Source organism: Volvox carteri, assembly GCF_000143455.1.
Source record: "Volvox carteri f. nagariensis unplaced genomic scaffold VOLCAscaffold_36, whole genome shotgun sequence".
In the NCBI taxonomy this organism is placed as follows: Eukaryota; Viridiplantae; Chlorophyta; class Chlorophyceae; order Chlamydomonadales; family Volvocaceae; genus Volvox; species Volvox carteri.
The window spans coordinates 633,175-644,532 of NW_003307579.1; the positions used below are offsets into that span (position 1 = coordinate 633,175).

Consider the following 11,358-nt stretch of genomic DNA (forward strand, 5'->3'; position numbering starts at 1 on the left):
CGCACATGATGGCCATGGATACAGAGGCGCAGGAGTACCGGCGTACAAGCCTGCGTCAGATGAATCCAGGTGTCCGCAAGTCCGTTAATTGGGCAAGTAGGCATCCACCAGCGCCGGATGTCGATGGCTTTCCAGGTATGGCCGAGCCTCACGCTGCCTGCCGAAATGGCAAAATCTTACCTGCCGGGGCATCTTAAATGAAAATGGCACGCGGCGATGCCAGATCGCATTACAAGGTTATCTCGTGCCTCTGCAACCTAAGCATCCCAAACCAAGCCAGGTCGTAAGCACAACGCACGTGCAAACCAAACCATCCGCATTTTGTTCAGTAAAGTTTCGTGGGATAACTATGACACCCGCCCAGCTAGGCCATTTGGTGCCTACCGGCTAGCCGGTAGCTCTATACCGGGTGGTGGAAAGTATGATGGACTAGTGCCCATTTTGGGGGGTTCACTTCACACGCACATCCGTTGCCTCTTGGGCCCCCTGATGCACCTTTCGCGTTGTCTTACCAACCGCAACCATGCACGTGCGGACGTGAACACGGGGAACCACCGGGACGATGAAAATGTCCCCCGCGGCAGATGGCGACAGCGGCGGTGACGGCGACTGGCGCGAGGGGGCCATCTCCCCATTGGAAGAGTTCGATGGCGCTCCATTCTCCTCCGGGACCAGTACGGCAGGTGGAGGTTACGGCAGTCGGTACGGCAGTAGGTACGGCGGCCTATCGCGGAGCACCAGCGCTATGACGGGCGGTGGCAGCATCGGGGCCTCGGAGGGCTGGGACAGCGGCGGGGCGTTGTACTATTACGACAGGTACGGCACCCGGCTCGAGGGTGATGGGGGACTGGAGAACAAGCATTTCTGGGTGAGGGGGGTTTGGAGGGTGAAGCGTGCGTCTATGCTTCCTGTGTGGACTAGGAGGCGGAGGCGGAGGCGGATGCAGAGGCGGATGCGGAGGCGGAGGCAGCGGAGGTCCGGCTCAGCATTACTTTCTGAGGGGGAACACGGAGCTTTGGGTTTAGAGACGCTTCTCGTAGGGGTCCTAAACGTGACCTGGCTGGTCCCCACGACACCTTATGCGCCTTACGTGTACTTCAGGGTTGATGGCCGCAGTCACGACCGCACAGATAACCACCACCATAACGACCAACAACGGCCGTGCGCCGGAGTACCAGTACCACAGGGGCGATACCTACCTATTTTCCTAGTGCTGTGCAACCGATCGCGTGTGAAAAACGTGTGTGTCGTTCCGTACCCGGGAGTTTCCCCTCCTCTATCATGTTTTTACGCTTTTCCCGCATCATCCCATCATCCCATCATCCCATCATCCCTGCCGTTTCCCCTTTTCCTTCCTCGTGGAAATTGGCATTCCGCAGCCGCCCCGCCTCCACGGCCGGACGTGTCACTATGAGAACCAGCTCTGCCGGAGCAGGTGCCGCTGCCGCCGGCTACCCTGCTCTCGGCTACCCTGCCGCTGGCGGCGGAGGCGGCGGCGGAGGTAACTTCGCTGGCGCAGCCTTCAGCGGCGGCTACCCGACTGCTGGCCTTAGCCCTTTATTGCTGCCCGTCTCAGGCGGCATGACGCCCACGTCGCGGCCGGGTACCTCAGATCCGTACGGCGGCGTCAGCGGCCTGGCATCTCCCGTCTCCGGCAGTCCCAGCAAGGTCGGTCTGTCGGCGCGGCAGAGAGCGATGCTAGACGCTTCGCAAGTGGGGACCTTCCGCTTTGCGCGCATCAAACGTGCCGCGACGCCTTTGTCAGTGGCCAGCGCCGGCGGCGGCGCCGTCAGCCCGACGGCGCTAGATGTAGACGACGGTGGCGGCGGCGGCGGCGGCGGCCTTGGCGGCGGCGCATCGTCAACGCTGGTGCTACCCGGCGTCAACGCTGCCGCTGCCGTACGTGCACCATCGTCCATGCGCGTCGCCGGTACCATGGCGGTCGCGGCGGCGGCGTTCCAGTCGCCGATGGCGCCGTACAGGCGCGCCGCACCGCCGTTGCCGGCGGCGAATTACCGGTCGTCGCAGGGTGGCAACGGCAGGCTGCAGGGCGACGGCGGCGGCTCGCCGCTGCCGTCTCCGTCAACGGCCGCGCTGGCGTGTGCCATCGTACAAGAGCTCAACGCGCGACATGGAGATCGCGACGGGCTGGGGCCGCCGGCGAATGGCGTGTTGGACGACATGGCGCGGGTTGCGGAGGCGGTACCGGTGCTGCCCCCCTCGGCACAGCGTACGGAAGTGCTGGCGAATTTTGTACGGCCCGGTCGGGGCGCGGTAGTCCAGCCAGGCTTGCAGAAGATGCCCCCGCCGTAAGTATGTGGCGGTTGGTTGGTTGGTTGGGCCGTCGGGATGTGTGTGGCCCAGAGTGGCAACGTGAGATGCCGTTAGAGCTGAGTGATTCGACGATGATCTGGTGTATGTGAGTGAGAGAGAGTGCGTGTGTGTCTGTGTGTGTGTGTCTGTGTGTGTGTGTCTGTGTGTGTGTGTGTGTCTGTGTGTGTGTGTCTGTGTGTGTGTGTGTCTGTGTGTCTGTGTGTGTCTGTGTGTCTGTGTGTGTCTGTGTGTGTCTGTGTATGTGTCTGTGTGTGTGTAGAGGAGGGAAGGAGAGAGGAAAACTGACCTGAAAACAACACACACGCGCAGGTAGCCTGACTTCCACAGTGGTCATATCTTCATACATACGACCGGTACGACACCTTTTTCATCATTCCTTTCCATCCTATCTCTCCTTCAACCAATCCTTCTTCTTCTTCTTCTTCTTCTACTTCTTCTGGGGCAACGCTTCAGGCTTTGATTCGCAGCGATTACCATCAGCCCCCGGCCCCACCCCGGCCCCTGCCCCGGCCCCGCTGCCTCACCCCCAATCGCCACCCCAACCCACCTTGTCACGTTCCGCCGCCGCCACTCCCCGCCGCCACACAGACCGGAGAGTGAGGTAAGCGATGCAGAGGCGCTACTAGGCGCCACGGGCGGCGCCGGCGGAGGCGGCGCTGGCGGCGGCGGCGGCGTTGTCGACTCGTTCGACCCCGCCGCGGCCTCCTCGGCATTACTTGACGCTGAGCTGGCGCCGCTGCTCCGAGAGGTAGCGGAGATTAATGTACGACCGGCCGTACGGGCGGCGCTTAGTAATCTGGACGACAGAGCCATCAAGCAGCTGTAAGGGGGATTGGGGCTTAGGGTGGCGTGTGGATGGGAGGGGTGGGGGATGGTAATGTGTATGGGTGTGTGGGGTGGGGGTGAGTTGGGGTGGGGTGAGGTGAGGTGGGGAAGTTGGAAAAGACCGGGGTAGGAAGGGGGTGTCGATTTTAGGGGTTGGAGGGAGAGGTAAAGAGGTTGACGTCTTCTAGAGGTTGACGGGGCCCAGCAGGCCAGCCAGCGGCGAAACGCGCAGTCGGTTATTGATTTGACTCAAAAGCCCGTTTGTGAATGAAGTTGTGGAGAGCGCAGCGGGTAGAGAGCGTTCTGCAGGTGGTTGTTCTGGTTTCGGAGCTACGCCGTACTGCTGCCATGGGAGCCGGCCCGTCGTGCTCCTAGACGCTCCTAGATTTGCATTCCTTTGCCCCGCCACTGCGTGCTGCTCTTACTGCTACTATTGCTACTGCTACTGCTACTGCTGCTATTGCTACTATACGGACACTGTCACTGTAGCTACTGCTACTGCTGCTACTCCCCCCATGGACCCTCGGTCCATGGGGTCTATGGGGTGCTGCTGCTCATGGTGGTCCTGTTGTGTACGTATGTATGTACGTGTGTATGTATGTATGTATGTATGTCCAGTTTCGCCGCCACCTCCCGCCGTGTGGAGCACCTGCCGTGTACTCCGGTGTCCATGTCCAGCGGGAAGGGGCTGCTGCTGCCACTGCCGGGGCCGCGGGGGGTGCCGGGTTACCGGGTGAGTGGGGGGGAGGCGGGTTTGGGGGTGGGGCGGCATACATTCGGGGCGGATTACAGTGGGGCGGATAAACGACAACACGAAACTACCCATATTCCTACCGATATAACCCAAGACAAGTAGGAAAGACGGTAAAATGAATGTGACGCTAAAATGTCGTGACAACATGCAAAAATACATAATCCAGGCAGCGGCTGCGGATCCCGAGGTTCACAGTGAAGGTGGTGAGCGAGCGGCGTGTGATAGGGAACGGAGGGGAGGAGAAGGGCGGCCCCGGAGGTTAAGCCCGGAGAAGGGGCAGCGGGCAGGGGAAGGGGAAATGTGTGTGGGTACGGCATGTACGGGGCATATACACGTGTGCGGCCCACACGCACACCTGTCGATGTCCCTCCCTTCCCTCCCTTCCCTCCATTTTCCTTTTAGTTTCTTCGATACTCCCTCCCTTCCCCGCCCTCCCTATCACCTCCCAGATCAATGACAAGGGTCAGGTCCATCGCACCAACAAACTCGGGGGCCACTTCTCCCGTAGGACCAGGAAGCGGGGACTCGACGGCTCGGCGTCGGACACAGCCGCCGCCGCGGCGGAGCTGCTACAGCAGCTGCTAGACGAGTGAGTGTGTGGGATGGAGTGCGGTGGGGTGGAACGGAGCCTAAGGGGGTCCATGATGTGTCGTACAGCCGGCACTCTCGCGATGGGGTTTGAGGCCAGGAGAGACCGGATCCTGCAATAGAAACCCTAAGACCTAGAATCCGTCGTACAACATCGTACATCGCTGCTTATTTCTATGGCTAACAGCCAGCTACTACTCCGCACCAGCACCCTAAACCCCAGCTGCCCCGAAACCACGAATCCTCCTGCTCCTCCCCGAAAATCTCCTCCGCGTCCAAACCCCTCCGTGTCCAAACCCCTCCGCGGATATGTCCACAGCGATCCGGCAGCCGTATCGCCCAGAACCCGGGAGCTGCTGATGGCACATGCCTCTTCGGAGACCCTCCGAGTGATGAACGAGCTGGAGCCGCCCGCGCAGCCGCAAACTGCCGGTGGTGGCGGCGGCGGCGGTTCGCCCGTACCCGGCGGCGGCGTCAGCATCCGAGGCCCCCGGCTTAGCTTGAGCCCGCGGCGCCGCAGCATCGCTGGAGAGCAGTCCAACCATTCACATGCCCACAGCCACGGGCCCCGTAGCGGTGGCGGTGCCAGCAGCCCGCAGCCACATCCTCCCTCCGCGTCCCACCTTCAGTCGAGCTCCCATGGTCATAGGCATTCCGGCGGTGGCGGCGGCGGCGGCGGCGGCGGCAACCACCATCACAACCACCTGCAGCAGCACCCCGCAGGTTCAGGTCCGGAGTCTTCGCAGTCGCACCCGCACTCGCATCATTATCACCACCACCACCTGCAGCAGCAGCAGCTGCTGCAGACGCAGCATGGAGGGACGGCAGCGGCAGCGGCGGCGGCTGTTGTGCCGTACCCCGATCCCCGATCTTCCGTAACGTCAGCGACGGCGCAGTCTGGCGGGGCTCATCCGCACCAGCATCAGCACCATCAGAGGCGCCATCAACAGCATCCCCTCCCCGTCGGGGCGCGGTCGATGGCAGGTGAGGTGTCATCCCCGTCGCCGTCGCCGAGCATGGATCGAAGGGGCGACGGCGACGGGGCGGCAGGGACGGGGACGGGGATCGCGTCGGAGCGGCCGTCGCCGCGAAAAGACATGATGACCAAGATGGCGAGGCTGACCGAAGCTGCTGGCGGCGGCGGCGGCGGGGGCGGGGCCGGCGGAGCTGCCTCCGCCGTGGACTCGCCGACGGCGATTTCGACTGGCAGCGGTGGCGGCGGCGGAGCTGCGGTGGCGGCCGATCCCTTGGGGGACCGGCGGCGGCGGCTGGGTCGACTCATGGCGGAGGTTGAAACACAGCCGGTGGGAACTCCCGTATGTGTATATGTATGTATGCATGTATGTATGTGATTGCGCGTCGGGGCCGTTGTGCCATGGAAAGAAGGAGCCTGTGTAAATGTGTGATACTCCACCACCATGCATGACGGCAAGCTCTGCTGGGGGGGGGTAAGCACTACACTGCACGCACACACTGCCGTACCATCGACAGACGTCGTTGCTTGGGGCTCGACCTAGAGTGCCGTACAAATGCCAACTTTGGGAACTAACAACTGCATGAAAAAAACCCGTTGGGAATGCGGCTTGCGGCCGTTTTGGGTTGCTCACGCCACGGCCTCCACAGCGGATTTGATTTCTTTTATGTTCGTCGCTATGTATGTCGTCCAGGCTTCCGAAGAGTACCTTCGACAGGGCTATTATGGTAGTACGACGGGAGTGATGTCGACGGCGGCGGCGGCGGATGCCGCGAAGTACCCCGACCCGACGGCAGCGCCGCTGCCCGCATTCCTAGAGCACCGCCGTACCGGGCAGGGCGACAGCAACAACTCATCTCGATACAACCTTTACACAGCCGCCGCGGCCGGCAATAAGCCGCCAGCGGCGCGAACACCAATCGTCACAGCCGCCGTTACTCTCCACGCTGAGGGTATTGCTACTGCCGATAGTACGACGACGGCAGCGGATGCAGCAGAAGCGCACGCTACGGATGCCTCCGCCGCGGCTGCAGCAGCAGCAGCCCGAAAAAATCGACATCTTATCTTGGGCGGGCCCTATGGGTGGCGCTGACGACAGCTCTGAGGAGGGGGAGGGCGGGGAGGATGAATTGGTGACGGATCAGGAGCTTGGGCTGGTGAGTTGTTTTAATAATAATCTGAGGCCGCGATACGGGTATAGCTTGGTGTGTGCGTGTGTTGTGTGTGTGTGTGTGTGTGTGTGTGTGTGTGTGTGTGTGTGTGTGTGTGTGTGTGTGTGTGTGTGTGTGTGTGTGTGTGTGTGTGTGTGTGTGTGTGTGTGTGTGTGTGTGTTTCTGTGTGTGTGTGTGCGGGCGGGGTGGGAGGTCCTGTGGGGGGCCTTGGAGGAGGAGTTGGGTTTATGAGCCACCGGGGCGGAGGGAAATCAGGAAGGGGGACAAGAAGAAAAAGATCATCATCATCATCATCATCATCATCATCATCATCATCATTATCATTTTTTTTCTCCTGCCTGGCCTACTTCTCCTGCTGAACACTTTCCCCTCGTCCTCCTCCCCCCGTAATCCCCCTCCTCTCCCCCAACCCATTTCCACATGCACAGCTCCCTCCCTCCCCCCCCAACACTCCCCGCCCATCTCCTCCTCCTTCGCAGCTCGCTCCGGACAGGACTCTGGCACAGCTGGCCCCCAACGCCCCGCAGGCGCTGCAGATCTCCGATGCGCTGCTGGCTAGGCTGGAGTACGGCGTCAAAAGACGGGCAGCACTGGCGGAGAGGCGGGCGCTGCAGGAGGTGCGGGGAAAGGGTGTGTGTGTGTATTGCGGAGTGTTTTGCGGGGGTGGGGGGGGTTGCGGGGCCGGGGATGAAGGGTTGGGGGTCGGTGGCCGGGGCATTAACAGGGAGGGCAAATGGACCTGGGCGTAAGGACGCATCCTTTTCGGGAACGGAAGCGAGCGTAAGTCAAGGCGACGGCAGTTAAGGAGGAGAGCGGGTTGTCTGAGCATAATAAGCTAAAGCGTATTACGGGAGTGGGGGGAAGGGGAGGGAAGGGGAGGGAAGGGGAGGAAAGGGGAGGGGGAATGTAAACGAGCAGAGAAAGCGGGGTAAGGTTTGTGGCTCCCTGTAGGATGTGAGGGAGCTATTCATAATCGATTGGTGGATCTAGGTTCTGGATCCAATCTGTATCATCGTATAATTTCGCGCCTCGATTGCTGCTGCTTCCTCCATCACGCTTCCCGGCCCATCTCGCCTCCGGACTCCCTTCCTGCATACTTTTGATCATGTTTTGCGTTGTTCCCTGCATTTGGTACGGCGTGTGTGCACAATCGACTGCGGCGACGGTGGCAACGGTGGCTGGGATGCTGGCGGTGGTTGTATCTGTCAGGAGGAGGCACGACGGCGAGCGGAGGAGGAGGGTGAGGAAGGAGGGCATTCGGGGGCCGTGGAGGAGGTGTTAGTGGGGTGGGGTGGGATGGAGGACTTCGTGCCTGTGTCTGTGTCTGTGTCCATGTGTATAGCGGTGCTCCTATTTTTTCTTCCCCCCCTTTCTCCCGTGATTACCTTCCTCGACTTACTCCGGGCCTCCATGGCCCGCCGACGTTCCCGGGGTTACCGTGTGCCGGCCGCCTGCGTGCGGTTTCCCCTCACCCCCCACTGCCTTAACTCCCTCCCCTCTCCCCACCTTCCCCCAAAAGCCCCGAACTCCCCGACGCGTCTATATGTGTGTGTATGTATGTTTTCCCTGTACCGCTTTCCCTCCCTCCTGCGCACACACACACACGCAGATACAAACATACATACACCGTCCACGTGGTAAATTATCCCCCGCTACCCCATCCCTCTCCACCAAAACTGTGTTTTTCTCCCCCCCTCAGACCCGTGTTTTCTGTCCCTCCCCCCCATTTTCCCCCCTTCCCATTTCCGCGGGCCCCCTCAGCCTCCCGCTATATCGAGGTGCCTCTGGGTGCGGAGGACCCCCAGGATGATCTGGCGGGACCTCTAAGATCGGGACTGAGGGGTGCCGTACTGCGGATGCGGCGACATGGGGAGGCGGGCAGGGAGAACATGCTGCAGCAGGTGAGCCGGGGGCAGGGAAGGAGGGAGGGAGGTAGCGCGGCACGGCTCGATGTGCAGATTATGGATTCTCGGTGGCCGTGCCGCTGGTGCCCTAATTTTGTAGCTGTAGCTACGATAGCTGTTGCTGCTATACTGCCGGTGCTATTTATTGCTACGGTGCTTAGGGAATGATGAAGAGAGGTGCCCGGCGTGCCATGCGTGCTTTTATGTGTTTTAAAAAGTCTAACAAAACGGGGAAAGAGCAGTAGCGAAAGGAAAGGAGAGGCCTTATGCCGTTCCGGGTCACCGTGTCAACTGCTGAGGTAGGTGCTGTGTTTTCCCCAAGCCCCTCTGGACCCCGAAAGCATACAACCCCACTCATAAACACCGATCCACTTGCGCCCATTTACACGTCCTATCGTCAAACCTGCCATCACTCCCCACACCCCACTCCCCATCCCCCATCCCCCTCTTCGTTTCCACTTTCCACTACCGCCGCCACCGCTACCGCCGTCATCGCCACACCGCCGCCATTTGCCGCCACGGCCACCGTTTTGCCGCCATCGCCGCCGGGCAGTCCGGCTTCTTCTGGTGGCCCTCCTCTCGTCACCGTACGGAGTCCCCCAGCAACCCCTCACCTGCCACCCCCGCCAGGGAGCAACCCCCGGAAGAGCCCGATCCCTCCGATCCGTCAACACGCCACCTCCGCTTCCTACAGCGACATGCGCTAACTCAGGGCGTAGGTGCACAGACGCGCTTCGGCAGCACCGCCAGCGGCGGCGGCGGCAGCGGCGACAGCGGCAGCCACTCGCTGCCGCCGCCGCCGACGGCGTACCACCAGTCTATGCCGTACCGCTCATCTCCCGCCCACCAGACCATTCCGTACTACTCCCTGCACCTAACTAATAACCGTCACAGCCACTACCTGAATGCACTGTGCGAGCTGCAGACGGACGTGCCGTCTGGCGTGAACGTTATGGGCACGGGCACGGGTACGGGTATGGGTACGGGTACGGCAGCGAGAAACGGCTCCGGAACCGTCACGTGGAACCCATCTGGCAGTCGGAGTGTGTCTCCTAATCAGGACAGGACCCGCGTGGCTTGGAATTTGCAGTCGCAGCCGACGCAGCATGGGCCCGTACAAGGCCGGGAGCTGCGGACAACGACGTCGGCTGCAGAGAAGGCGGCGGCGGCGGCCGCCGCCGCCGCCGCCGCCGCGGCGGCGGTGGACCTGGAATACGGCAGCGAGGAGCAGCGTCAGAAGCTAGAGCCCGTATTGGATGCCTGGGAGATGGTGGCTAACGAAGACAAGGAGGTGTGTGTGGGGGGGGGGGGACTTGGGGTGTGGGGGGGAAGGTTTGGGGGGAGGTTGATGGGGGGGAGTTGGTAGGGTTTAGCGGTTAGCCGTAGGGGCCCAGGCGGGGGAGGGGAGGGGCCCTGGCGGGCGGACAGGGTTTGTACACGCATGCACGTTTATGGCTGCTGCCTAGGAGGGCACAGAAGGACAGGCGCAGAACAGTTTATGCACGTGTGTGTATGTATGTAGGTATGTGTTTAGTATGTGTACGTACGTATTTGTGTATATGTGTATATATGTTTGTATGTATGCGTTTGGTTGAATTTCGTGTATGTTGACGTGGATTTGGGACTCCTCAGGCTGAACTCCTGACCCGTCAAGCCATGCGGCCACCGATATCCCCATTCCCTTTCCCCTCCCTCCTTTCCCCTTTTCCCACTTCTCCACCCGCTGCTTCTCCTTCCCCCGCTCCCTGTCCAACCCCACGCTCATACCCCAAACCCCCGCTCTCCCCCACCCCCTCCCCCCAAAAACCCCACAACCCAAACTCCCGAAACCCCCCAACTCCCCCCCCACACAGTTGGCTGCTCTGGGCGCCTTCAAGGAGGCCCTGCAGCCCGCCAGTTGGCGACCCACCCCCGCCGACATGAAGCCGTTCACACCGATGGAGGGGGAGACAGTGAGGATTACGGAACAGCAGGTAAATGAGGGGGAGGCGGGGGGGAGGGGGGGGGAGAATGGCGAGAGCGCCCAGGCGACGTCGGGGAAGAAAGGGGAGCCACTGCCGACATACGAATTCATCCCCCGACATGGCTTGCGACACCTCCGCTTTTGCGAACGGCGGGAACCTAGACTGCCGTATACTCGACGGCGGCTCCAGAACCAAACCCCAAGATCACCATTCAGCTGGTATCGAGATGCAAAGGAGGCCCTATGACCAAATAATTTCCAGCCGTAATCCTGCTAAAACTAAAACTCCAAAACTCTAGCAAAACCACATACTAAAGCCCATAAACCCCCAAACTGCTAATTGAGGAACAAGACCACGGAAACCCAAGCCCCTCATCCGATTCAACGCTCCGAAACCGCAAAAGAAAACATTTCCCCCCGTCCCCTCAATCCTCGCAGGTCTCCCGGCGGCTGGTTCAGGCCGAAGAGACGGGATCCAAAGTTTTGGATCTGGATTTCGGACCGCGGCTGACTCTGGGCGATTTTGGCCCCGTGTATTCCGCTATCAAGGTGGGATAGATACCTTGCACACCACCACCTGGCTTTGAGAGCATTATTACTAGAGCGTCTTGATAATGAATCGCTGTAAAATGCGAAGGGGGTTGGGGGGGCCTTACACGTCCAGTGTATCGTTATACACGTGCATACATACATACATGCATACATACACAACCTTTTGGCGTTGGTGATGTTCCCCTCTAGCATGTGGCCTTTCCCTCCCCCCCCCGGNCCCCCGGGATTTCNTAATGACCATCCCCCCGTATCCCCCCCTTGCTCTCCCTCCCTCCCTTGCCCTCCCTCCCTTC

General features: G+C 60.9%; 1 protein-coding gene across 1 annotated transcript in view; it reads left to right on the top strand.

Moving 5' to 3' along the window:
* Positions 1-568: 568 nt before the first annotated feature.
* The window catches only part of VOLCADRAFT_94240 (uncharacterized protein), a gene marked incomplete at both ends in the record, with an annotated part of 23,927 nt that continues 13,137 nt past the window's right edge, over positions 569-11,358 (top strand). Inside the window, 15 exons of the mRNA XM_002953389.1 lie at positions 569-816; positions 1,380-2,309; positions 2,923-3,156; positions 3,838-3,892; positions 4,363-4,502; positions 4,821-5,230; positions 5,290-5,485; positions 5,517-5,805; positions 6,509-6,631; positions 7,126-7,263; positions 8,256-8,283; positions 8,408-8,547; positions 9,245-9,841; positions 10,404-10,523; positions 10,952-11,062. Of these exons, the coding sequence (XP_002953435.1) occupies positions 569-816; positions 1,380-2,309; positions 2,923-3,156; positions 3,838-3,892; positions 4,363-4,502; positions 4,821-5,230; positions 5,290-5,485; positions 5,517-5,805; positions 6,509-6,631; positions 7,126-7,263; positions 8,256-8,283; positions 8,408-8,547; positions 9,245-9,841; positions 10,404-10,523; positions 10,952-11,062 (3,759 nt within the window). The remainder of the gene's footprint in view (positions 817-1,379; positions 2,310-2,922; positions 3,157-3,837; positions 3,893-4,362; positions 4,503-4,820; positions 5,231-5,289; positions 5,486-5,516; positions 5,806-6,508; positions 6,632-7,125; positions 7,264-8,255; positions 8,284-8,407; positions 8,548-9,244; positions 9,842-10,403; positions 10,524-10,951; positions 11,063-11,358) is intronic.